The sequence below is a fragment of the Patagioenas fasciata genome, chromosome 36 (assembly GCF_037038585.1).
Source record: "Patagioenas fasciata isolate bPatFas1 chromosome 36, bPatFas1.hap1, whole genome shotgun sequence".
NCBI lineage: Eukaryota > Metazoa > Chordata > Aves > Columbiformes > Columbidae > Patagioenas > Patagioenas fasciata.
Window position 1 is genome coordinate 3733243 of NC_092555.1, and position 22464 is coordinate 3755706.

Here is a 22464-nt window from a genome sequence, read left to right on the forward strand (position 1 = left end):
CCCGGGGTGGGGGGGGGTGCAGACCGAAAAGGCAGGGTTGAGGCCACCCCGGACGCCTGGGTCCCCAGCAGGGGGATTTGAGCCACTCTCGGATCCTTGGGGCCCTGGGGAGGGGGCTGAGCCCCCCTCAGATGCCCGGGTCCCCTACCTGCCAGGGAGGGGGGTGGAGACCCAAAGCGGGGGGCTGAGGCCCCCCCGGACGCCTGGGTCCCCTACCAGCCCAGGGGGGTGCAGGGACACCCCCTTTCCTGGTGGTCACCCACGGGGTGATGGGAACACCCCCTGCAGGAGGACCCAGGCGTCTGGGCACCCCCCGCCCATGAGGTCAGAGCGTTTTGTCGCTGATGACATCATCACTGGCTGGGCGGGGTGTGACGTCATCAGCCCGGACGCCTGGGTCCTCAGGGGGGTTGGGGGAGACACGCCCCCCGCACCCCCAAATACACACAGGGAAATAAGGGGGAACCTTTATTGGGGTACAGACATGGAGGGGGGCACTTGGGGACACCCCCCAGCCAGGAGCTGTGGGAGCAACCACCAGTTTGGGGAGGGCTACAGGCAGACCCCCCTCAAACCCAATTTGGGGTGCTGAGGACCCCCCCACCTCGGGGTTCCCCCCTTTTTGGAACCCTTCCCCATGGGGTGGGTCCTTCAGCCCTGCCCCCCAGCACCTGTTTGCGGGAAGCAGTTTTTGGGGTACCCGGCTCCCCCCCAGGACTTGTGGACCCGCTGGAGGGGCTGTTTTGGGGGGGGCGGGTTTTGGGGGGCCCATTTTGGGGGGCCTACGCCTGGATGCTGCTCTTGGTGCTGAATGCCAGGTAATAAACGACGAGGCCGATCGCGGCCGCCACCACCTCGGTCGACACCCAGGGACCGTTCCAGGCGCCCTGCCGAAAACGGGGGGGTCAGCACCCCAAAAACCTCCTCTCCCCCCCCCGGCCCCCCAGTGCCCCCAGGGCACAACTAAACCCCACCCTCAAATTCCACACCAAATTTCTACCACAAATCACCCAGCCCCCACTAAGACCCGGGGGACCCCCCAAGTTTCCCTCTAAGAACCTGGGGACCCCCCAAGTTTCCCCATAGAGCCTGGGGACCCCCCAAGTTTCCCCCTAAGACCCGAGGGTTTCCCCCTAAGACCCAGGAACCCCCCCAAAGACCCTCAAAACCCCCCTCAAAAAACTGACAGCCCCAGATCACCTAAGAACACTTTAACACACCCAAAACCCCCAGTTTCACCCCAAAACCCCACGTGCCCCTCGTGTTTGAAGCGCCGAGAGCCCCCCCAGCGCCACGGGACCCCCCGAACTCACCCTGTGATCCACGTTGACGGTGAAGAGGGGCCGGATTCGGGACACGTCCTCATTATTGCGCTGAGCCTGGGGACACGGGGGGGCAGAGAAAAGGGGGTTCAGATGCGGGGGGGGCACCCAGCGGTGGCGGGGGGGCACGCAATGGTGGCGAGGGGGCACCCAGCGGTGGCAGGGGGGTCACCCAGCGGTGGTGGGGGGGGCACCCAGCGGTGGCGGGGGGGGCACCCAGCGGTGGCGGGGGGGGCACCCAGCGGTGGTGGGGGGGGCACCCAGCGGTGCCGGGGGGGGCACCCAGCGGTGCCGGGGGGGCACGCACACACACCTTGCGCAGGGAGCTGTACGACTCCTCATCAAAAAACTTCACCTCGTAGGTGCCGGATTGGGCGCTGCGGTGCTCCAGGCTCCAGGACACCTGCAGAATTGGGGAGGGGGGTGCGCTGAGCCCCCAGACCCCCCCACCCCGGTCACCCCCCCAGGACCCCAGACTCACCTGGTAGCGCCCCACGTCCTGCCCGCGGGTGACGGGGAACTGCTTCCCGTTGACATCGGCGTAAAGAGCCACGTTCTGCAGGGATGGGGGGTGAGAGCTGGGGGCGGGGGGGTGAGAGCTGGGGGCGGGGGGGTGAGAGCTGGGGGCGGGGGGGTGAGAGCCGGGAGGGGAGCGGTAGTGGGAGCTGGGGGGGGTTGATGAGAGCCGGTGGGGGCAGTGGGATCCTTGGGGGGGTGGTGGGAGCCGGGGGGGGAGGCGGTGGGAGCCTGGGGGGGGCGGTGGGAGCCGGTGGGGGGGGCTGTGGGATCCTAGGGGGGCGGTGGGATCCTGGGGGGCGGTGGGATCCTGGGGGGGGGCGGTGGGAGCCGGGGTCCCCGCAGCTCCCCCCACCGGGCCCTCACCTGCGCGCCGTTCTTACACACGAGCGAGATCTCCACCACGAACACGCTCTCGGAGGCGATGACGGCGTCCGAAGTGGTGTAGTAGGAGGGGACGATGGCGGGCTCGGGGCACGGCTCGCCTGCGGGAGCGCGGGGACCGCAGAGGCCCCGGGTCCCCGTCACGAACCGCCCGCGCCCCGGAGCCCCCCCGCTTGTCCCGGGACCCGCCAGTCCCCCCGGGGCCTCCCGCAGCGCCCCCCAGGACCCCCCGTACCCGCGGCCCCGAGCGCCGCCGCCAGCAGCCCCACCAGCAGCGCCAGCACCGCCATGACTGCCGGCCGCACCGCCCTCCCGCCGCGGACCGCGGCTCGGCGGCCAATCAGCGCCGCCCGCCGCCGCGACGAGCCCAATCAGCTCCCGGGGGCGGGCCGCCGCGCGCCCTGCCGCCAATGGGAACCGCGTTCTGCCTTCGCGGGCGCCCGCAGCGGCGCGCGACGTGGCCGTGCCGCCGCCGCTGCGGGGGCGGAGCCGAGCGGTGCGCCTGCGCGGTGCCGCGCCCGCCGGACAAAATGGCCGCCGCGACTTATATGGCGCAGGAGGCGGTGCCAGGAAAGGCACGGCCGCGCCCCGGCGCATGCGCAGCGGGCCCGCCGCGAGGCATTCTGCTCAGCGTTCCCACGTCAACCGCTTCGGGGCGGGGCTCTCCAGCGGTTTTTCAGCATTTTTTCGCCCCAAAACAGGGATGAAGTGCGGCCGGGAAAGGGCAGGCGCCGTCGGTCCGAGACAAAATGGCGGGGGGCACCGCCTCTCTGAGGGAGCCAGCGGCCTCGCCCTGCGCATGCGCCGCACCTCCCACGCACAAAATGGCCGCCGCGACTTTTGTGGCGCTGCCGGCGGCGTGAGGGAAAGCACCAGGCGGACGGGCGAGGCGGGAAGTCTCGCGAGATCTCGAGCCCCGCCAGCCCCGTCCCCGGGCAACGCCGAGATCTCGCGAGAGCAGCGCGGCGGCCATCGCGGGGAGCGGCCATGGCGGCGGCGCTGGCGGCGGCGCGGCGGCTCCGGGTCCCGGCCGTGCTGGGGCCGCGCCCGGTGAGTGCGGGCGCCGCGGGCGCAGCGGCGGGACGACCCCCCCCGCCTTCCCGCCGGGCCCCGGGAGCGGAGCGGCGGGCACTCTGCCGGCGGCGGGCTGCGCGCTCCTGATTGGCTAGCTGGCGGGTGGGCGGTGCGGGGGCGGGTTGAGGCGATCTGATTGGAGTCGGCGGCGCGGCGGGGCGGGACTTGCCGGGAAGCGGCCCGCGCCCTGGTTGGCTCCAGACGCGGAGCCACCCGGCTCCGCGAATGCTGATTGGGTCAGCCACGAGCGCCGTGAAGCGCATTGGGCGCTGATTGGTTGATATTTATAGGGGAGGTGGGTCCGTGCGCCTGAGCCGCTAGAAGTGAGGGGGGGGAATAAAGCGGGGGTCGGTATTCAACCCCAGAATCCTCTGCGATTGGCCGAACTGGGGGGACCCAGGTGTGCCCCCAGGGGACCCGCTGACCTCCAGGTGACCCCTGGGATCGTTGGGCTCAGCCCCTAATTAGCGGCAGCCGTGTTAATGAGGCACCTGGGGCTGCCTGAGGGGCCTCTGGGAGGGTCCTGGGTCCCTTTGGAGGGGCGGGGGGACACACGGGTCCCCGGGCTGTGACATCTACCCCCCCACCCCCCCCCAGGCCTGGATTTCCCATGATGCTGAGCGGCGCCACCTCCCACCCGTAAGTGCTCCCCCCCCAACATCCCGGGGCCCCCTAACACTGCGGGGGGCTCACGGGGACCACGACGTGTCCCTTGTCCTCACGGGGGGGTCCCCAAACCCACCCTGTCCCCTCCAGGGGGCAGGGGGATGTTTGGGGGCCCCCCCTGTTTTGGGGTCCATGGGTGGGGGGGCGCATGCTGTTTGTGCTGTGTGGCTCTGGGGGCAGGTTTGGGGGGCCCCCCCCCCCCCATCGTGACTAACCGCCCCCGTTTCTCCCCCCGCACCGCGGCCGCCACCCCCGCAGCAGCCGAGCATCGTGAGTACGGGGGGGGGGACACCCCAAAAGCATGTGTGGGGGGTGCATGGGGGCACCTGCATGATGGGGTTCCCTGGGGGGTGGAGGGGGGGAAACACGCACCGGGGGGGCCCGGACGCCTGGGTCCTCATCCCCACCCCGTGTCCCTGCAGCCCCCCCCAGCGAAATATGGGGGCCGCCACACGGTGACGCTGATCCCCGGCGATGGCATCGGCCCCGAGCTGATGCTGCACGTCAAGGAGGTGTTCAGGTGGGTGCCCCCCCGAGCCCCCGCCCCGCCCAGGGGGACCCAGGCGTCCGGCGGACCCAGGCGTTCGGGTGTCCCCCCCAGGCATGCGTGTGTCCCCGTGGATTTCGAGGAGGTGCGAGTGGACGCGGAGTCGTCCGAGGAGGACGTGAACAATGCCATCATGGCCATCCGCCGCAACGGGGTGGCCATCAAGGGTGAGGGGGACACGGAGACGTGGGGACAGCCCGGGGAACACCTGGGGACGCCCCAGGGCCACCTTGGGGACATTCCAGGGGACACTCTGTCCCCTCCCCAGGGAACATCGAGACCAACCACAACCTCCCCCCCAGCTACAAGTCACGGAACAACCTGATCCGGTGAGACCGGGGTGGGCGGGGCCGGGATGGGCGTGTCCGGGGGGCGTGTGCTGACCGGGGTGGGCGGGGCAGGACCAGCCTGGACCTGTACGCCAACGTGATCCACTGCCGGAGCCTGCCGGGCGTGGAGACGCGGCACCGCGACATCGACATCCTCATCGTGCGCGAGAACACCGAGGGCGAGTACAGCAGCCTGGAGCACGAGGTGCGCCCCGCCCTGCCTGGCCACGCCCCCCGGGGGCAGGACACGCCCCCTGGGGGACCGCTGCCACCCCAATGCAGTGCCACGCCCCCGAGGGTGGCCACACCCACATGCAAGTACACTGTCTTAGCCACGCCTCTAAATCACAGCCACACCCCCCACACCAGTCACCTGCCTTGGCCACGCCCCCAGGGTGATGGCCACACCCCCCACCAGTCAACTGATTTAGCCACGCCCCCAGAGTAATGCTCGTATCCCTTAATATGCCACATTGGCCCCGCCCCCTACATGCCAGGCCACACCCCCAGCCTGGGCGTTCCCTGTAGCCCCGCCCACTGAGGCCCCGCCCCTGCAGAGCGTGGCGGGCGTGGTTGAGAGCCTGAAGATCATCACGGCCGGGCGGTCGCGCCGCATCGCGCACTACGCGTTCCGATTGGCCCGCGCCGCCTCGCGCCGCAGCGTCACCGCCGTGCACAAGGCAAACATCATGTGCGTGGGGGCGCGGGGCCAGGGGGGACACGTGGGGACGCTCCCCATGACCCCCGGTGGCCCCGCAGGAAGCTGGGGGACGGGCTGTTCCTGCAGTGCTGCAAGGAGGTGGCGGCCGAGTACCCCGAGATCGCGTTCCAAAGCATGATCGTGGACAACACCACCATGCAGGTGGGTCCGCGGCCCCCCCGCCGCGTCCCCCATGGCGCCAGGGCCCCCCGTGACCGTGTCCCCCCAGCTGGTGTCGCGCCCGCAGCAGTTCGACGTGATGGTGATGCCCAACCTGTACGGGAACATCGTGAACAACGTGTGCGCGGGACTAGTGGGCGGGCCCGGCCTCGTCCCCGGCGCCAACTACGGCCACGACTACGCCGTGTTCGAGACCGTGCGTGGGGGCCCTGGGCCCGGTCACAGCCGCCGTGGGGCGGGGGGGTCACACTGAGAACCCTGGGGAGGTTGGGAGGGCCATGGGGGGATAAAGGTGAGGGTTGGGGGGAATCTGGTGTCCTGGGAGGGTCCTGACCCTGCTTACAGCCACCATGAGTCTGGGGGTCCCAACTGGGGGGTCATATTGGGAGCACTGGGGAGGTTGGGAGGTCCATGGGGGGGCCCTGGTGGGGAGAAATGAAGGTTGGGGGAAATCTGGGGTCCTGTGGGGGTCCTGACCCTGGGTACAGCCACCATGAGTCTGGGGGTCCCAACTGGGGGGTCATGTTGGGAGGGCCATGGGGGGTCCCTGGAGGGGGTTCCTGGGATTTTGGGGACCCCCCAGTGACACCCCGCCCCCCCCCCGCAGGCCACGCGTAACACGGGGAAGAGCATCGCCAACCGCAACATCGCCAACCCCACGGCTGCGCTGCTCGCCGGCTGCATGATGCTGGATCACCTCCGGTGGGCGGGGCCAGGGCTGGGCGGGGCCAGGGCTGGGCGGGGCTGCACCCAAGGGGTGGGGTTACCCCGAGGGGGAGGGGCCCTGGACAAAGGGGTGGGACACCAGGCCTGGGGGTGGAGCCTCAAAGGGCAGGTTGCACCTGTGGGCGTGGCTGATGTGGGCGTGGCCTCCATCTGTCCATCCCCCAGGCTGCACAGCTACGCCTCCACCATCCGCCAGGCCGTCCTCTCCTCATTGGACGACCCCCGGGTAAGTCCTGCCCCCCCCAACCTCTCTTAAAGGGCGGGGTCAGCGTGCGCCCCGCCCCGACACCTGACTCCGCCCCCAGACGCACACGCCCGACATCGGGGGCCAGGGCACGACCTCGGGGGCCGTCCAGAGCATCATCTCGCACCTCCCCCGCTCCTAGGCCGGCCGGACGCCGCGGTCCCCCCGCTGGGGGTGGGGGGGCACACCCCAGCGCCCCCTGTGAACCCAATAAACCCCCGGAGCGCTCGGCGGTGACGCACCTTTATTGCGGCGCGGTTAGGGGCGGAGCCAGGGGTGGCGCAGGCACTGGGCGGCGGTGGCGCGGCGCGCGGGCTCGAAGGCCAGCATGGGCCGCAGGAAGCGCGCGAAGGCGGCGGCGGCGCCGCGGGGCCACTCGTACTTCTCCTGCAGCACCGCGCGCAGCCCCCAGGGCCGCAGGTGCCGGATGTGCCGCAGCTCCCCTGGGGGAGGGACGGGGGGTGAGGGACACGCGCGGATGTGCCCACGCCCCAAGCACCCAGCCCCTGCCACGCCCAGTTGTGTAGCCCCACCCCCAGGCTCACAGCTCCACCCCCAGCCTCACAGCTCCACCCTCAGGCTCATAGCCCCACCCCCAGGCTTATAGCTCCACCCCAAGACTCATAACTCCACCCCCAAGTCTTTAGCCCCACCCACAGGCTTGTAAGTCTACTCTCAGGCCTGTAGCCCCGCCCACAGGCTCATAGCTCCACCCCAGGCTCATAGCCCCACCCCCAGGCTCATAGCTCCAGCCCCAAGCCCATGGCTCCACCCCCACCCCTGTAGCCCCACCCCACATCTTGCCCCGCCCCCCGCCCGGCCCCGCCCCTCACCGCGGCGGTTGAAGAACTCCCGGGAGTAGCGCCCGCCCAGCGCCACGTGCCGCGGGATCTCCCCCAGCAGCTCGATCACGTGCGCGATGTGGTCTGGAGGGGCGGGGCACGTCAAGCCACACCCCCTCAGTCCCGCCCACTGCTTCCAGCACCACCCCCTCCTCCCAGGAGACTCCGCCCCTTCCCTGCCCTCCATGGTCTGTTAGCGCATCTGCCCTCGGGCCACACCCCTCCCGAGGCCACTCCCCTCCCGAGGCCACTCCCCTCCCGAGGCCCCGCCCCTCCCGAGGCCCCGCCTACCCTCATCCCGGCTGTAGTCCTCCCCCGAGTGTGGCTCGAACAGGTAATCGCCCGTCGCCAGCTCGAAGGCCTGGGGGGAAGGGGGCAGGTTGGGGGCGCTCTGTGGGTCGGGCGTGGGTCGGGCGTGGGTCAGGCCGTGGGTCGGGCGTGGGTCAGCCCCTCACCATGCAGGCCGTGCTCCAGATGTCGGCGGGGGGGCCGTACCCCGCCCCCAGCAGCACCTCCAGCGCCCGGTACTGCCGCGTCTGGATGTCCTCGGTGAAGTGACGGTGCTGGGGGGGCACGGGGCGTCACCCCCTCGCTGGGGCATCCCCACCCCCCACACCTCCCCAAACCGCCCCCACGCCCCCCAGACTGCAACCCCTATCTGCGGCAGAGCTGCTGCCCCACATCCCAAACCGCCCCCCCAAACCACCTCGGGGTGCAGCGAGCCCCCCAGTCCCCCCAGTTCCCCCCTCACCACCCAGCAGCCGTTGCCCAGGTCGGCGATCTTGATGCGCAGCTGGGGGGCACAGCGGGGGTCCAGGGGGTTCTCCTGCCCCCCTGGAGCCCCCTCACCTGTGTGGGGGGCAGTGGGAACATCAGTGGGGACACCCCGAAACCCCGCCCCCACCCCTGGCCACCCCAGGCCCCCTTAGCCCCAAATTGCTCCTCAATCCTCCCCCACCCCTCAGGACCCCCAATAACCTCCCCCCAAACTCCCCGTAAACCCAATCACCCCCCAACCCCCCCGTAACCCCAACCACCCCCCAACCCTCCACATAACCCCAGCTGCCTCCCCCAAGGTCCCATGTAACCCCAGTTGTCCCCCAATTCCTTCCTCCACCCCCCACTGCCCCCCCATAACCCAAACTGTCCCCAAATTCCTCCATCCACCCCCAATCACCCCCCCAAAACTCCCCCTGTAACCCCAACTGTCCCCAATTCCTCCCCCTGCCCCAAACACCCCCCAAATTCCCTCCCCATCCCATTCCCTGCTGACCAAGAGGGTCGGGGGGCCCCCCCGAGCCCCCCGAGATGAGGGAGCTGGAGGTGGGGGTGAGCAGGGAGTCGGAGGCGGAGCTGGGGCTGGGGGGTCGGCGGGGGGGGGCCCCCCCCGAGGCGGAGGAGCCCCCCGAAACCCCATCGCTGGCCCACAGGGTGTGCACCCCCGAGGACGAGGCGCCGCTGGGGGGGCTGCCCCCCCCTTCCTCGGGCTCCGGGGGGGCTGTGTCTGTGGGGGGAACACCCTGAGTCCCCCAAAACCTGGGATCCCCCTCCAAAAGGGAGGGGGCAACACCCCAACCCCCGGGTTTCCCTCCAGGACCCCCCACCCCAGCCTGGGGGGTTCAGACCCCCAGGGACCCCAAAACCCACACCCAGGGATCCCCAATCCCCCTTGGAACCCCCAACCCCTGCCCAGGGGCCACAATCCCCCCAGGGTCCCCAAAACCTCCCCCAGGGTCCCCAAAATCCATCCTGGGCTCCTCCCCCAGGACACTCGTTCTCCCCTCTTCGGGGTCCCGGCCCCGCCAGCCCCCCCCCATTGAGCGTCGGTGTTGGGGTCCCCTGGGGACCCCTCGTTGTCCCCTCCCAGGGGTCCCAGCCCCCCACATCGACTGTTGGTGGTGTTGGGGTCCCCCGGGGAACCCTCATTGTCCCCTCCCAGGGGTCACAGACCCCAGGACCCTCGTCGTACTCTGCTGGGGGTCCCAGCCCTCCTGCCCGCCCCCAGGACCCTCATTCTCCCCTCTTGGGGGGCCCAGCACCCCCAGCCCCCCCCCGCACTGACCGTCGGTGTCGGGGTCCCCCGGGGACCCCCCGTTGTCCCCCATGCGCTGCAGGTCACGCAGCCGCTGCGCCAGGAGCTGGTTCTGCCGCCGCCGCCGCCGCCGCCGCTGCGCCCGGGTCAGCCGCTCCTGGGGGGTGGGGGGGTCACCCGGGGCGGGGGGAACACGAGGGGACGTGCGGGGGGTCACCCCCAAACCACACACTCACGGGTTCGTCCTGCGGCGCGGAGCTCACTGCGGGGAGAACGGGGGAGTCAGAGGGGCCCCCTGGCGGGTGGGGGCGGGTTTGGGGGGCGGGGGGTACCTGCGCTTTTGGGGGGGCGGCCCCCCCGGGCCCAGCGCGCGGCCTGGGCCGCCAGCTGCCGCACGAAGGGCTCCCCCACCCGCAGCAGCACGTTCTCCGGCTTGATGTCCGTGTGGATGATCTTGCACTTGGTGTGCAGGTAATCCAGCCCCTCCAGCACCTGCGCCCCAAACGGGGGGCACCCCACATCAGGACGGACACCCCCACATCACCCGAGACTCGGGGGGGGCAGTGACCCACCTTCCCACCAGCCCTGAGGGGAGCGGGGAGGATTTGGGGGTCACCGTGCAGGGATTTGGGGTCTTGATGGTGACATCTGGGGTCTCAAAGGGATATGGGGAGGATGTGAAGAGATTTGGGGGGCTCTAGAAGGGCTCCCCACGTGGATCGAGGGGAGCACACAGGGCACTGGGGGATCCCATGGGGCCGGGGGGGCAGCAGGGGGATCTGAGGGTCCCTGGCGGGGGCACTGGGGTATTTGGGGACACTGGGGGATCCCATGGGGCCGTGGGGGCAGCAGGGGGATCTGAGGGTCCCTGGCGGGGGCACTGGGGTATTTGGGGACACTGGGGGATCCCATGGGGCCGTGGGGGCAGCAGGGGGATCTGAGGGTCCCTGGCGGGGGCACTGGGGTATTTGGGGACACTGGGGGATCCCATGGGGCCGTGGGGGCAGCAGGGGGATCTGAGGGTCCCTGGCGGGGGCACTGGGGTATTTGGGGACACTGGGGGATCCCATGGGGCCGTGGGGGCAGCAGGGGGATCTGAGGGTCCCTGGCGGGGGCACTGGGGTATTTGGGGACACTGGGGGATCCCATGGGGCCGTGGGGGCAGCAGGGGGATCTGAGGGTCCCTGGCGGGGGCACTGGGGTATTTGGGGACACTGGGGGATCCCATGGGGCCGTGGGGGCAGCAGGGGGATCTGAGGGTCTCTGGCGGGGGCACTCGGGGATTTGGGGACACTGGGGGACCCCATGGGGCCATGGGGGGCAGCAGGGGGATCTGAAGGTCCCTGGGGGGTCCCAGGGCCCCCTCACCTGGCGCACGATGCTCTTGACGCAGGGCAGGGGCAGCCCCTGGTAGTTGGACTTGACGATCCAGCGCAGGAGCTGGTGGCCCAGCACCTCCAGCACCATGCACACGTCTGGGGGGGTCAAGGAGCAACCGCACCCCCAGGACCCCCACACAGGACAGGGGGGAAGCGGGGAACCCCCCCGGGATCCCCCCCGGGGAGAAGGGGCCGCCGGTGTCCCCAGAAGGATACGGACACCGTTGACGCCCGAGATCTTGAAGTCGTCGATGAGCTGCACGATGTTGTCGCGCTTGGGGTCACTCGGGTCCGAGTCGCGGACCTGGGGGGCGCGGGGGGGTTATGGGGGGGTGGACGGGGCTGAGGGCGGGTCTGGGGGCATTTTGGGGGGGTCCAGCACTCACGCATTTGAGCAGCTTGATCTCGTCCAGGGCCGTCTCGGTGTACTGCGGTGCGCTCTTCACCACTTTCAGCGCCACGAAACGCTTCCGCCTGCGCGGGGGGGCGCACGGGAGTCCCAACCCCTCCCCCGAGACCCCCCGGCCCCGCCAGGGACCCCAGACCCCCCCGCACTCACCGCATGTCCCAGCACAGCCAGACGGTGGAGAAGTGACCCCAGCCCAGCTTGCGCACGACGTGGTAGCGCCCGTTGAACACGTCCCCGATGCGCACAGGGTAGTACCCGCCTGGGGGGGCACGAAATGGGGGGGGGGCTGGCACCCCGCTGCCTGCACCCCCCCACACGCCCCCCGCGGACCCAGGCGTCCGGGCCCCCCACCTTGGCAGTAGTCGCGGGGATCCTCCTGCTCCCCCTCGTCGGAGCCCGGCAGGGACAGGGGAGGGGGGGGCTCTGGGGACACATCCTCGGCGGGGCTGGGGGTCCTGGGGGGCAGAGCCACGTTTGGGGACCACAGTGTCCCCCCAGACCTGGTCCCCTCGTGGGGAGCACGGGGTGATCCCGAAGGGGTGAAACTGGGGGGCGGGTCCCAGGAGGTCCCGCTGGCCCCCCAGGCTGGAGCGGGGGGGTGCGCGGCACGCGGGGACATCACCCCCCCAAAATAGAAATGACCTCAAGGCCCCCGGCGCCGCGGGGGTAAAAATAGCGCTGGCGGGGGGAAGGGAGACCGCCAACGCTCCCCCGCGAAAAGGGGGCTCTGCTGGCCCCCCGGGATCAGGGACACCCCCAGCACCCGCCCAGCACGGGGGTCACGGGGTGGTCGTGACCCCGTGCCCCCCCCGTGGCCCCCTCACCGTGGGGGCGCTTTCCGTTTCTTGTCCCTTTTGCGCTTCTTCTTTCTCCTGCCTGGATCTGGGGGGGCGGTGGGGGTCACTGGGGCCCCCTCACACGGCGGGGACCCCTCATTCCCCCCCTTTCCTCTCACGAAAAGCCCCGAAACGTCCCAAAGCGCTTCCCTGCCCCCCCCATCCTCACGAACCCCCCGGGACCCACCAAGGGTCCCCCCAGCCCCGGGACCCCTCAAACCCCCCCGCTGCCCGGGAACCACCTGTTCTGTTCCCTCACAAAACCCCCCGGACGCCCGCTCGGGCCCCCCCGGGACCCCCCCGCCCGCGACACCCCCGGTTTCCCCTCACAATCCCCCTCAAAACGGCCCCAACGCCCCCCCATCAGCCCCGGCGCCCCCACTTTCCCCTCCCAACGCGCCCCGGACCCCCAGGGCAGGGTCGCCCCGGTTTCCCCTCACGACCCCCCCGTTCCCGCCGTTTTCCCGCCGCTGCCCTCACGGGTCCTCGCGCCCGCCGCCGCCCCCCCGCGCAGCTCCATGCCGCGCGCCGCCGCTCCGCGCGTGCGCCGCCCCCTCCCACCGACGGGGGTGGGGCCTGCATACCGGGGGCGGGCCAATAGGAAACCCCGCTCGGGATACAGCCCCCACCTCCTGCCCCGCCCACCCCGTCGCCATGGAGACGGCGCCGCGCAGGTCCTAGCACCCTCCCCCCCCCGCAGCTTCCAGCACCCGTTTTGTCGCGACAGAACCACCCCAAAAGAGGCCCCCGATATCCTCTGTATCGCGACAGCACCAGAGAACACCAGCAACCGCCCAAAAGAGCTTTGCCCAACCCCCCCATACAGCCTCAGCACCCCAAACCTGCCCCTGGGCAGGAAGGGCAGCACCCCCAAAGCAGTTCTAACCCCCCCCGGGGGAAGACACCCCCCCCCAAGTGGCCCCAAAAGGGACGATGAGGCCCCCCCCATGAAGAGACGGGGCCAGGGGGTGCTGGGCATCAATTTAATAACGGGGCACAGAGGGGTGCGGGGGGGGCAGCACCCCCAGCCCACCCCCTTCTCCACCCTGGGGTGCTGGGGGGGCAGGATGCTCGGGGAGGGGGGGCAGGGGGAGAGAGGGGACCCCACTCCTCCCCAAACAGCAAAAAATCCCAGTGGGAAAGAAAGGGGAGACCCTACCAAAATATAGGAGCCCCCCCTCCCCTTCCCCCAGTCCCCCCCTCTTCTTTCCAGCTGTCATTATGGGGGGGCGGCTCCCCCCGCTCCAAAAGTAGCCGAGGTTCGTCCCGCGGCGTCCAGCGCTGTGTCCCCCTCCCCGGGTCGTAGCGGGGCGGGGGGGGTTCCCCGAAATAAAACAACCCCCCCCCGAAGCCTGGGCCAGCATGAGGTCCCTTTTTGGGGAGGGGGGGGCGCGGGGGCGCAGTCCGGGGGTTCAATATCAACTCTTGTCGCCGGGGGGGTCTCTGTGGCGGGAGGTTTTCATGGTCTCCAGGTACTCCTGCTGCGACACCGCCAGCACCGACGCCAGGATCTCGTCGTCCTCCCAGTCGTTCAGGCCTGGGGGGCCCCGAGACGGGGGGAGAAAGAGGTTAAAGGGGTGACCCCAAAACCCCGCAGGAGGGGGAGCGACGAGCCCCAGATTTGGGGGGGGTGAAGGTTTGTGGGCTCCTCCCCAAATATTTGGTGTCTGTGTCCCAAATTGCAACAGAAGGAGACAGACCCCCCATTGGTACAAAAAGGCAGATACCCCCCAGTTATAGAGGAGAAAGAACCCCCCCAATCGTAAAAGTGACAGACCCCCCCATTATGCAAAAAGGAACAGATCCCCCCCCAACTGCAAAAACAAAATGAAACAAACCCCCAAATTAGATAAAAGAAGATAGACCCCCCAATTATGTAAAAGGGGACAGACCCCCCCCCCCGCTACGCAAAATAGGAGGAAAGACCCCCCCAATTACACAAATGGGGACAGATCCCCAAATGGTGACTTTTTCCCCCAAATCCAGAGCTGCTGCTAAACCGAACCCCCCCAAAACTTACCCCCCCCCCAAAGCGCCCCCCCTCACCGAAGGCGGTCGGCGACATCTGCTGCATGAGCGCCCGACACTCCAGCGCCGGGTACAGCGACACCAGGGGGGGGGTGGCCCGGCCCCCCCCCGCCCCCAGCTGGCTGCTGGTCCCTGGGGCGGCAGGGACGTGGGGGGGGGCTCGGACCCCGGGGGCCCCACAGCCCTCACTATGGGCTCCTAACACCCCGTGGTCCCCGTTCAGGACCCCAGGAGCCCCCCAGCACCCAGTTCGGGCTCCCAGGCCCCCGTAGATCCCAGTTTCAGCCCCCCCCCAAACCCCGTATGTCCCAGTTCAGGTTCCTTGTGCCCCCCCCCAGCCCCCCGTTTGGTCTCCCTGCCCCCCCAAAACCCCCAGTTCGGGCTCCCAGGACCTCATAGCTCCCAGTTTCAGCCCCCCCAACCCCATAGGTCCCAGTTCAGGTTCCCTGTCCCCCCCCAGCCCCCAGTTCAGGTTCCCTATCCCCCTCCCAGGTCCCAGTTCAGGTTCCCTGTCCCCCCCAGGTCCCAGTTCAGGTTCCCTGTCCCCCCCCCAGCCCCCAGTTGAGGTCCCCGCCCCCCCAGCCCCCAGTTCGAGCCCCCTCTGATCCCCCACCTGGGGCGCAGGGCGAGGGGGGTTTCCCAGCAGGGGGTGCTCCAGGTGACGGGGGTTTGGGCGCCTCGGGGTGCAGGCCGGGGTGCTCGGGGGAGGGGGCGGCGCTGCGGGGGCGGGGGGAGCGCCCGCTCCACTCCTCCAGCCCGCTGGCCGCGGCTGCCGTGGCCGAGCTGCACGTGGCGCTGGCCTTGCGGGGCTGGGGACACAGGGGAGACGGGGACACGGGGGAGACAGGGGACACGGGGGAGACAGGGGACACGGGGGAGACAGGGGACACGGGGGACACAGGGGACACGGGGGACACGTGTCAGCCCCCGCAGGACCCCCTCAGGGAATCGGGGCCCCTTGCGGGGCTGGGGACACAGGGGACATAGGGGACATAGGGGACATAGGGGACACGTGTCACCCCCCAGCAGAGCCCCCCGGGGGTCCCAATCCACGAAGGGATGTCAAAGGGACACCAAGACCCCCATGGAGGGGGACACCAAGACCCCCATGGAGGGTCTCTGTCCCCAGGCGGTTCAGGGGACACCAGAGCACAGATCCCCATCCCAAGGGGGGGTCAGGGGATACTGGGACTGCGCCCCCATCCCAAGGGGGGGTCAGGGGATACTGGGACTGCGCCCCCATCCCAAGGCGGGGTCAGGGGATACTGGGACTGCGCCCCCATCCCAAGGGGGAAGTCAGGGGATACTGGGACTGCGCCCCCATCCCAAGGTGGGGGTCAGGGGATACTGGGACTGCGCCCCCATCCCAAGGTGGGGGTCAGGGGATACTGGGACCGCGTCCCCATCCCAAGGTGGGGGTCAGGGGATACTGGGACTGCGCCCCCATCCAAAGGGGGAAGTCAGGGGATACTGGGACTGCGCCCCCATCCCAAGGGGGGGTCAGGGGATACTGGGACCGCGTCCCCATCCCAAGCGGGGGTCAGGGGATACTGGGACCGCGCCCCCATCCCAAGGGGGGGTCAGGGGATACTGGGACCAGATCCCCATCCCAAGGGGGGGTCAGGGGATACTGGGACCAGATCCCCATCCCAAGGGGATACTGGGACCAGATCCCCATCCCAAGGGGGGGTCAGGGGATACTGGGACCAGATCCCCATCCCAAGGGGGGGTCAGGGGATACTGGGACCAGATCCCCATCCCAAGGGGGGGTCAGGGGATACTGGGACCGCATCCCCATCCCAAGGGGGGGTCAGGGGATACTGGGACCGCGTCCCCATCCCAAGGGGGGGGTCAGGGGATACTGGGACTGCGCCCCCATCCCAAGGGGGGGGTCAGGGGATACTGGGACCACGTCCCCATCCCAAGGGGGGTTCAGGGGATACTGGGACTGCGCCCCCATCCCAAGGGGGGTTCAGGGGATACTGGGACTGCGCCCCCATCCCCGAGGGAGGGCTCGGGGGCCCCACCTGTCGCGCCTGCTTCTCCTGGTCGCGCAGCCACTGCAGGTAGGACTCGCGGGCCACCTGCTCCTCGATGGCCTCGTTGGTGGCCTCCCAGTCGGTCGCGCGCTTCTTGTCCTCCAGCATCTGCTGCTCAATCCACGACTCCTCCGAGGTCTTGATGGCGCTTTTCATCAGCGACTGCTCCGCCAGCTGGGGGCGGGGACACCATGGGACACGCCCCCTGAAAGGCCATGCCCCCAGAGGCTCCACCCCCGCAGTCAGGCCACGCCCCCTCAAAAGGCTCCCCCCCGCAGCTCTGCAGCAAGGTGCTTGCAGGGGTGGGTGGGGTCACACTCAGACACGCCCACCGGACAGGCCACACCCCCCCAAAGAGCTCCGCCCCCATACTAGAGCTGACAGCTGCGGCTGCACTCAGACACACCCCCTCTGCCAGATAAGGATGTTGGGGCGGGGACAAATGTGGCCACACCCCCTCCCCGGCCCCACACACGGAGGGGCGCTCAGGGACAGTCCTGGCGTCCTCAGGGCCCCCCAGGACACCACCCCGCCCCATGTAAATTGGGGTACCAGACCCACAGACCCCCAGCGCCCCCCGTACCCCCGGTTTGAAGGAGGGCAGCCCCAGCCCCACGCCGATCGTGGCCTTGTTGGGGTTCACCACGGAGTTGTAGTGGATGTTGCGGTGGTAGCTGACCCTGATCGGCTCGTCCTCGTTCTGCTGGATCCCGTGGAACGTGTTGATGGGCTCTGCGGAGACACCGGCGTCTGTCACCCCCTGTCCCCTCAGTGTCACCCCCAGCAGTGCCCACGGACCCACAGGGGCCACCTGGGGACCCCACAGCAGCACCTGGGGGGCCCACAGGGACCCTACAGCCCCCCATTACACCTCGGGGACAGCCCCCCCACAACACCTTGGGGACTCTAAAGAGCACCACAGACACCCCCCAACACCCTCGGGACCCCCAAAAACATGTTACCCCCCAGCCCCCTGGGGAACCTCTGAAAACACCAGGGACCCCCCAGCACACGAGGGACCCCAAAAAATCACATTAACCCCCACCGGAACCCCAGAAAACCCCCTCGAGGGCCCTGTGGCCCCTGCTGGCAGCCTGGGGACCCTGGTGTCCCCGCGGTGTCCCCGTACCGGTTCCGTACTGGTAGACCTCCACGGGCCGGTTGTACATCTCGGCCATCGCCTGCATCTCGATGTGGTTCCCGTGGCACGTGCTCTTGCGCTTGCGGCTGATGTAGGTGGCAAAGTCCTCGGTCACGTAGTTGGAGAAGTAGTCGGCGTTTTTCATCTGGGGGCAGCGAGGATGTCACTGCTGGGGGGGACACCCAGCTGGGGGGGCCCTGGGGACACTTCGGGGTGCCCTGGGGACATTGTGGGGGACCCTGGGGACACTTCAGGGTGCCCCGGGGACACTGGTCGGGCCCTTGGGACACTTCGGGGTGCCCTGGGGACATTGTGGGGGACACTTCAGGGTGCCCTGGGGACACTGGTCGGGCCCTTGGGACACTTCGGAGTGCCCTGGGGACATTGTGGGGGGCCCCGGGCACATTGCAGAGGGTGAGGGGACAGCAGTTCCCCCCGTTGGGCTGTGGGGACATCCCCGCGCCCCCCAGCCCCTCACCAGGTAGTCCATGCAGTGTTTCCGCACGACCTCGTGCATGTCCTGGTCTCCGTACACCTGGTCGGCTGGCGGTACCGGGGGACACAAAGGGACAACGGGGGGTGTCGGCGGGGACCTGGGGGTCACCACGGGGGTTTGGGGACACGGGGGGATACGGGGGGCTCACCCACGGCACGGAACAGGCAGGCGCCGTCCTCCTTCATGCGCTTGATGATGAAGCCTTTCTTCTCCCGCAGCGCCTTCTCAAACCGGTGCTCCTGCTGGAGACGCGGCGGGGGACGTGGGGTCACCGGGGGTGAGGGGGACACGGGGGGGACGGGGGGGGACAGGGGTGACGGGGACACCCGTGACAAGCGCAGACGGACACGCACATAATGGACAAACCCCCTGTGATGTGCACAACCTGGGGGGCCTTAAAGCCCCCCAGCCACTCAGGTCCCCCAGACCCCGGTGCCCCCCAGCTCCCAGCGTCCCCAACTCCCCACCCCCCAGTTCTGGGCTCCCACAGCTCCCCCAGCCCCTTCAGTTCCCGGCCCCCCTGGTTCCCCCTCCCCCGGCTCCCGCAGTTCCCGCTCCCCTGGGTCCGGTTCCCCAAGCCCCCCTGGTTCTCACTCCCCCAGTCCGCCCGGTTGCCGCTCCCCCGGTTCTGGCTCCCCCGGCCCCCCCGGTTCCGGCTCCCCCGGCCCCCCTGGTTCCCGGCCCCCCGGGTTCCCGCTCCCCGGCCCCCCGTTCCCCGTGCCGCCCGCACCTGCTCGGCCGTGGCCGGGTCCATCTCCACCCTCCCGGCCTCGTACTCGTCCTCGCTGTTGTAGCCGCCTCCCGCCTCATCGTGGCCGGGGCTGCCGCCGGGGCCCATGCCGAGCCCCAGCCCCATGGCGCCGGGGCCGCCTCCCCCGGGGCCGCCGCTGGGCCCGGCCCCCCCGCGCCGCCGCCGTTTGCTGTGCCCGGGGCCGCCGCCGCCGCCCCCGCCGCCGGGCCCGCGGGGCTCGGGCAGCCCCAGCGCCGCCGCCTCCAGCCCCAGCAGCGCCCCGGGCCCGTCCCCGGCGCCGGGACCGCCGCCCACGGAGCCTCCGGGGCCGGCGGGAGGCGGGGAGCCGGCGGCGGGGAGCCCGGCCCAGCCCCGCAGCGGCGGCGGCGGGGAAGCCCGAGGCCGCGGGCCGCCGGGGCCGCCGGGCTCGCCCACGCCGCCGGGGCCGCGCTCGGGACAGGGGTCGGCCCCGCGCTCCGGGCCGGCGTCCGGGCCCGAGTCGGCGTCGGCATCAGGCGCCGGGACCGGCTTCTTCTTCGGGAGGATCGTCATGGCGGGGCGCGCATGGGGGGGGCGGGCGAGGCCTACCGGGCCCCGCGGGGGCGCGGGGGAGCGCGGGCGCCGGGGGCGGCTGGGCCGGGCCCCCCCGCGGGGGGCGGCGAGGCCGGAGCTGTGGGACCGCGGAGCGCGGGCGCTGCCGCCGCCGGGCCCGTGTCAACATCAACAGCGGCGCCCTCTGACCCCGCCGCCGCGCTTCCGCCTCGCCCGCCGCCCGCCACGCCATTGGCCGGCGGGGCCGCCGCCGCGCGCTCTCATTGGCCGACGGGTGGATCGGAAGTCCCGCCCTCGCGGGGGGCCGGCGGGGGGGGGAGGCGGGAGCGGCGTCGCCGCGGAGACGGCGCGGCGGCGCGCGGATTGGGCGGGGAGAGCGGGGGGACGGCGCGCGGGCGCGGAGGGGGCGCGCTGATTGGGGCGCGCGTGGGGAGGCGGGGTCGCGCAGGGAGCGGGCGCCGATTGGGCGGCCAGCGGAGAGGCGGGGCTCCGGGAGGCCGCGGGTGCTAATTGGCTAGCTGGGGAGGCGGGGGATCGTGAAGGAGAGGGCTCTGATTGGGCCGCGCGGCGGAGGGAGCGGACGCTGATTGGGAGACGGGGCCAAGGCGCTGACCGAGGACTTAAAGGAGCCGGGAGCGGGCGGGAGCGGCCAGCCCGACTCTAGCCACGCCCACCGCGCCCTCCCATTGGCCGCGGCAGGCAGCCTAATTTCCCACTGGCTGTGGAGCAGCAGAGGCGGAGCCGAGGCCGACACCACGCCCAGCAGCTGTCAATCTCCAGCAGGCCACGCCCCGTTCTTCATGGGCACCCAGGCGGTCGGGGCGCCCCCCCCGCCCCCGAGCACAGACCCACGGCTCCATTTCCACGTAATTTATTAACACCCATCAGCCCCGGGGCAGTAAAGAGCGCGGCGTCCCCCGGAGGGGACCCAGGCGTCCGGGCACCCACCAAATCATCCTCCAGAGCCCCAAATTCACATTGAGAAGCCCCTCGGGGGTCTCCCAGCGGGGACCCAGGCGTCCGGGCTCAGCGTGCCTTGTGCGGGGGCCGGTCGAGCGCGCGCTGGGCCCGTGCCAGGTGCCGGCAGGCGTCGGCCAACAGCAGCGCGGGCACCAGCACCCACAGCCCGTTCAGCCCCACGAAGTAGCCCCAGAAGTAGAAGGGCCGGGGGTCGCTGTGGCTCCAGCCGGCCCGCGCCTCCGTGGCAAAGTACAGCACGTCCCCGTAGAGCTGCCCTGCAAGAGGGACGGAGGCTGCTCCAGGGGTGTCCCCGTCACCCCAAAACCGCCTCCTGGGGGTCCCGGCCGTACCGAGGGACACGAGGAGCTGCAGGACGTAACGCGCGGGGTGCTGGCGCAGGAAGGCGAGGAAGGTGAGGAAGCTGAGGGGCCCCCAGGCCCAGGCGGTCACCGTCTCCATGACCACCGTGAAGTCATCGCTCCTGCGGGGACACAGCGGGGGGTCAGCCGGGACACCCGGGGTCCCTCAGGAGCCCCCGGCCCCGGACTCACGTCATGTAGCGGCTGTCGGCTTTGGCGTATTCCTTCCCTGCGGGCAGCGGGGTTCGGCGGGGGACCCAGGCGTCCGGGGTACCCCCACCCCCCTCAGTTCCTCCCCATCTCCCCAGGGAACCCCCTTGTCCCCTCAGCACCCAGGGGACCGGGACCCTTCCCACACCCCCAAAACCACCATTACTGCCCCCAGACCCCCTTTAGGAGCCCCAGCACATCCCCAGACCATCGTTACCCCCCATGACCCTCCTTTACGAGCCCCAGCATCCCCCAGACCCACATTACTCACCCTGGACCCCCCCTTAGGAGCCCCACCAACCCCCCAGACCCCCCCTTAGGAGCCCCAGCACATCCCCAGACCATCGTTACCCCCCATGACCCCCTTCAGGAGCCGCAGCATCCCCCCAGGCCCCCATTACTCATCCTGGACCCCCCCTTAGGAGCCCCAGCATCCCCCAGACCCCCCCTTAGGAGCCCCAGCAACCCCCCAGACCCCCCCTTAGGAGCCCCAGCAACCCCCCAGACCCCCCCTTAGGAGCCCCAGCACATCCCCAGACCATCGTTACCCCCATGACCCCCTTCAGGAGCCGTAGCATCCCCCCAGGCCCCCATTACTCATCCTGGACCCCCCCTTAGGAGCCCCAGCAACCCCCCAGACCCCCCCTTTAGGAGCCCCAGCACATTCCCAGACCATCGTTACCCCCCCGGACCCCTTCTCAGGAGCCCCAGCCTCCCCCCAGGCCCCCACTACCCACCCCGTCCCCCCCCTCAGGAGCCCCCAGCACGGCCCCCAGCCCCCCCCCCCCATCGGTACCCCCGGGACCCCGCCCCGGCGCTCACAGACGTCGGCCAGCAGCCCGGTGGCGGCGGGCAGGTCCCGGTGCCGCAGGCTGAACCAGCCCTCCAGGACCCCGTGGATGCCCGCGCACAGCAGGAACCAGCCCTGCGCGAGCCGGCGGGCGGGGCTCCGCTTGGCCCCGCCCACCGCCCAGCCCAGCGCCAGCAGCCCCGCCCCGCTCGCCGCCACCGCGCCTGCGCTCTGCCAGCCGGGGCGCGCGCTGGCGACGTAGCCCGGCAGCGGCAGCGAGCGCGGCCAATAGGGATGCGCCGTCGTCGCCATGGAAACGCGCTCTGAAGGTGGGGGAAGACGGAAGTGGGGTCAGTCAGGGAGAGCGGCCTCCCCCGGCGCTCCCGCACTGGCCGCTGCTCCTTCCCGGCCCGACCCGCTCACCCCCCGCAGCGGTCTGGCCCCCGCGTTCCCCCCGGCGTCCCCCGAATCCCGCCCTGCGCCTGAGAGTTGCCGCTCTCACCTCAGCCGCGCCGCTCTGCCGCTCTGCCGCTCGCCGCCAGCCCGCCGCCGCTCTCCCCGCGCCGCGCCTCCTCCCCCGCGGCCAATGGCAGCGCGCCGCCGCCCCGTCTGGCCAATGGCGGCGCGCCCCGCTCACCGCCCCCGCCCGCCCATTGGTCGCCACGGCCGCTGGGGAGATGTGGGGCCAGGGGGCGTGGCTCCTCTTGGGGCTGGGCGAGGCTTCACGGCGGTGGGCGTGGCTTACAGCCATTGACAGACCCCGTGTTACCCTACAGAATCTATAGCGCTTTACGCAGGCCGCGCAGCCACCCCGCTGCCCCCCAGGGGCACTGTGGACCCCCCCGGGACCCCCTAAAATATACAGAGTCCCCGTGGGGCTGCACAGACCCCCCCTCAGGGACATATAGAGCCCTCCAGGAGCGTTTAGGCAACCCAGGGCTGCTCGGAGCCTCACCAGGGACGTACAACGCCC

General features: G+C 70.7%; 5 protein-coding genes across 7 annotated transcripts; 1 reads left to right on the plus strand and 4 right to left on the minus strand.

Annotated features, from left to right (window-relative positions):
• Positions 1-455: 455 nt before the first annotated feature.
• SSR4 (signal sequence receptor subunit 4) lies at positions 456-2603 on the minus strand. The gene is made up of 6 exons (XM_065859593.2): positions 2458-2603; positions 2205-2323; positions 1804-1878; positions 1636-1725; positions 1314-1379; positions 456-887 (listed from the first exon to the last, which is right to left on the minus strand). Exons 1-6 carry the CDS (start codon positions 2510-2512, stop codon positions 783-785), a joined length of 510 nt encoding a protein of 169 aa, XP_065715665.1. The 5' UTR covers positions 2513-2603; the 3' UTR covers positions 456-782.
• Positions 2604-3072: 469 nt separating this feature from the next.
• IDH3G (isocitrate dehydrogenase (NAD(+)) 3 non-catalytic subunit gamma) lies at positions 3073-6920 on the plus strand. The gene is made up of 12 exons (XM_065859592.2): positions 3073-3272; positions 3894-3935; positions 4385-4482; positions 4564-4676; positions 4778-4838; positions 4911-5043; positions 5336-5529; positions 5598-5700; positions 5768-5914; positions 6326-6420; positions 6610-6670; positions 6750-6920. Exons 1-12 carry the CDS (start codon positions 3210-3212, stop codon positions 6828-6830), a joined length of 1191 nt encoding a protein of 396 aa, XP_065715664.1. The 5' UTR covers positions 3073-3209; the 3' UTR covers positions 6831-6920.
• SRPK3 (SRSF protein kinase 3) lies at positions 6916-12745 on the minus strand. Of its 2 annotated transcripts, XM_065859591.2 has the most exons (16): positions 12667-12745; positions 12175-12232; positions 11702-11805; positions 11501-11609; positions 11328-11415; positions 11158-11245; positions 10931-11037; positions 9895-10054; positions 9799-9824; positions 9593-9719; positions 8804-9034; positions 8282-8379; positions 7986-8093; positions 7822-7891; positions 7522-7614; positions 6916-7131 (listed from the first exon to the last, which is right to left on the minus strand). In XM_065859591.2, exons 1-16 carry the CDS (start codon positions 12704-12706, stop codon positions 6947-6949), a joined length of 1692 nt encoding a protein of 563 aa, XP_065715663.2. In that variant the 5' UTR covers positions 12707-12745; the 3' UTR covers positions 6916-6946. The 2 variants fall into 2 exon arrangements, with proteins under 2 accessions (XP_065715663.2, XP_071657330.1); XM_071801229.1 differs by lacking the exon at positions 7522-7614.
• A 410-nt stretch (positions 12746-13155) lies between these two features.
• OTUD5 (OTU deubiquitinase 5) lies at positions 13156-19358 on the minus strand. Of its 2 annotated transcripts, none has more exons than XM_065859597.2 (9): positions 18621-19358; positions 18039-18132; positions 17873-17937; positions 17383-17539; positions 16837-16985; positions 16242-16427; positions 14828-15023; positions 14233-14346; positions 13156-13723 (listed from the first exon to the last, which is right to left on the minus strand). In XM_065859597.2, exons 1-9 carry the CDS (start codon positions 19170-19172, stop codon positions 13605-13607), a joined length of 1632 nt encoding a protein of 543 aa, XP_065715669.1. In that variant the 5' UTR covers positions 19173-19358; the 3' UTR covers positions 13156-13604. The 2 variants fall into 2 exon arrangements, with proteins under 2 accessions (XP_065715669.1, XP_071657324.1); XM_071801223.1 differs by having other exon boundaries at positions 18039-18129; positions 18621-18824.
• A 669-nt stretch (positions 19359-20027) lies between these two features.
• On the minus strand, positions 20028-22112 carry EBP (EBP cholestenol delta-isomerase). The gene is made up of 5 exons (XM_065859604.2): positions 21994-22112; positions 21524-21814; positions 20684-20720; positions 20483-20613; positions 20028-20407 (listed from the first exon to the last, which is right to left on the minus strand). The coding sequence occupies exons 2-5, from the start codon at positions 21801-21803 to the stop codon at positions 20199-20201; spliced, it is 657 nt and encodes a 218-aa protein (XP_065715676.1). The 5' UTR covers positions 21804-21814; positions 21994-22112; the 3' UTR covers positions 20028-20198.
• Positions 22113-22464: the final 352 nt, after the last annotated feature.

What these genes read in the sequence shown, in the direction of transcription:
- SSR4 (XM_065859593.2), bottom strand. Translation starts at nt 2,512, where the DNA reads ATGGCGGTGCTGGCGCTGCTGGTGGGGCTGCTGGCGGCGGCGCTCGGG. An exon ending in TGTGTAAGAACGGCGCGCAG is followed by an intron (nt 1,879 to 2,204) that starts GTGAGGGCCCGG and finishes CCATCCCTGCAG; the next exon opens with AACGTGGCTCTTTACGCCGA. An exon ending in CGTACAGCTCCCTGCGCAAG is followed by an intron (nt 1,380 to 1,635) that starts GTGTGTGTGCGT and finishes CCGTGTCCCCAG; the next exon opens with GCTCAGCGCAATAATGAGGA.
- SRPK3 (XM_065859591.2), bottom strand. Translation starts at nt 12,706, where the DNA reads ATGGAGCTGCGCGGGGGGGCGGCGGCGGGCGCGAGGACCC. An exon ending in GGCGGCGGGCGCGAGGACCC is followed by an intron (nt 12,233 to 12,666) that starts GTGAGGGCAGCG and finishes CCGCCCCCCCAG; the next exon opens with ATCCAGGCAGGAGAAAGAAG. An exon ending in CCGCGCCGCAGGACGAACCC is followed by an intron (nt 9,720 to 9,798) that starts GTGAGTGTGTGG and finishes CCCACCCCCCAG; the next exon opens with GAGCGGCTGACCCGGGCGCA.
- EBP (XM_065859604.2), bottom strand. Translation starts at nt 21,803, where the DNA reads ATGGCGACGACGGCGCATCCCTATTGGCCGCGCTCGCTGCCGCTGCCG. An exon ending in CGGGCTGCTGGCCGACGTCT is followed by an intron (nt 20,721 to 21,523) that starts GTGAGCGCCGGG and finishes CGCTGCCCGCAG; the next exon opens with GGAAGGAATACGCCAAAGCC. An exon ending in GCAGCTCCTCGTGTCCCTCG is followed by an intron (nt 20,408 to 20,482) that starts GTACGGCCGGGA and finishes TCCCTCTTGCAG; the next exon opens with GGCAGCTCTACGGGGACGTG.
- OTUD5 (XM_065859597.2), bottom strand. Translation starts at nt 19,172, where the DNA reads ATGACGATCCTCCCGAAGAAGAAGCCGGTCCCGGCGCCTGATGCCGAC. An exon ending in ACCCGGCCACGGCCGAGCAG is followed by an intron (nt 18,133 to 18,620) that starts GTGCGGGCGGCA and finishes CCGCGTCTCCAG; the next exon opens with CAGGAGCACCGGTTTGAGAA. An exon ending in GATGTCGCCGACCGCCTTCG is followed by an intron (nt 13,724 to 14,232) that starts GTGAGGGGGGGC and finishes GGGGCCCCCCAG; the next exon opens with GCCTGAACGACTGGGAGGAC.
- IDH3G (XM_065859592.2), top strand. Translation starts at nt 3,210, where the DNA reads ATGGCGGCGGCGCTGGCGGCGGCGCGGCGGCTCCGGGTCCCGGCCGTG. An exon ending in AGCGGCGCCACCTCCCACCC is followed by an intron (nt 3,936 to 4,384) that starts GTAAGTGCTCCC and finishes GTGTCCCTGCAG; the next exon opens with CCCCCCCCAGCGAAATATGG. An exon ending in CCTCATTGGACGACCCCCGG is followed by an intron (nt 6,671 to 6,749) that starts GTAAGTCCTGCC and finishes CTCCGCCCCCAG; the next exon opens with ACGCACACGCCCGACATCGG.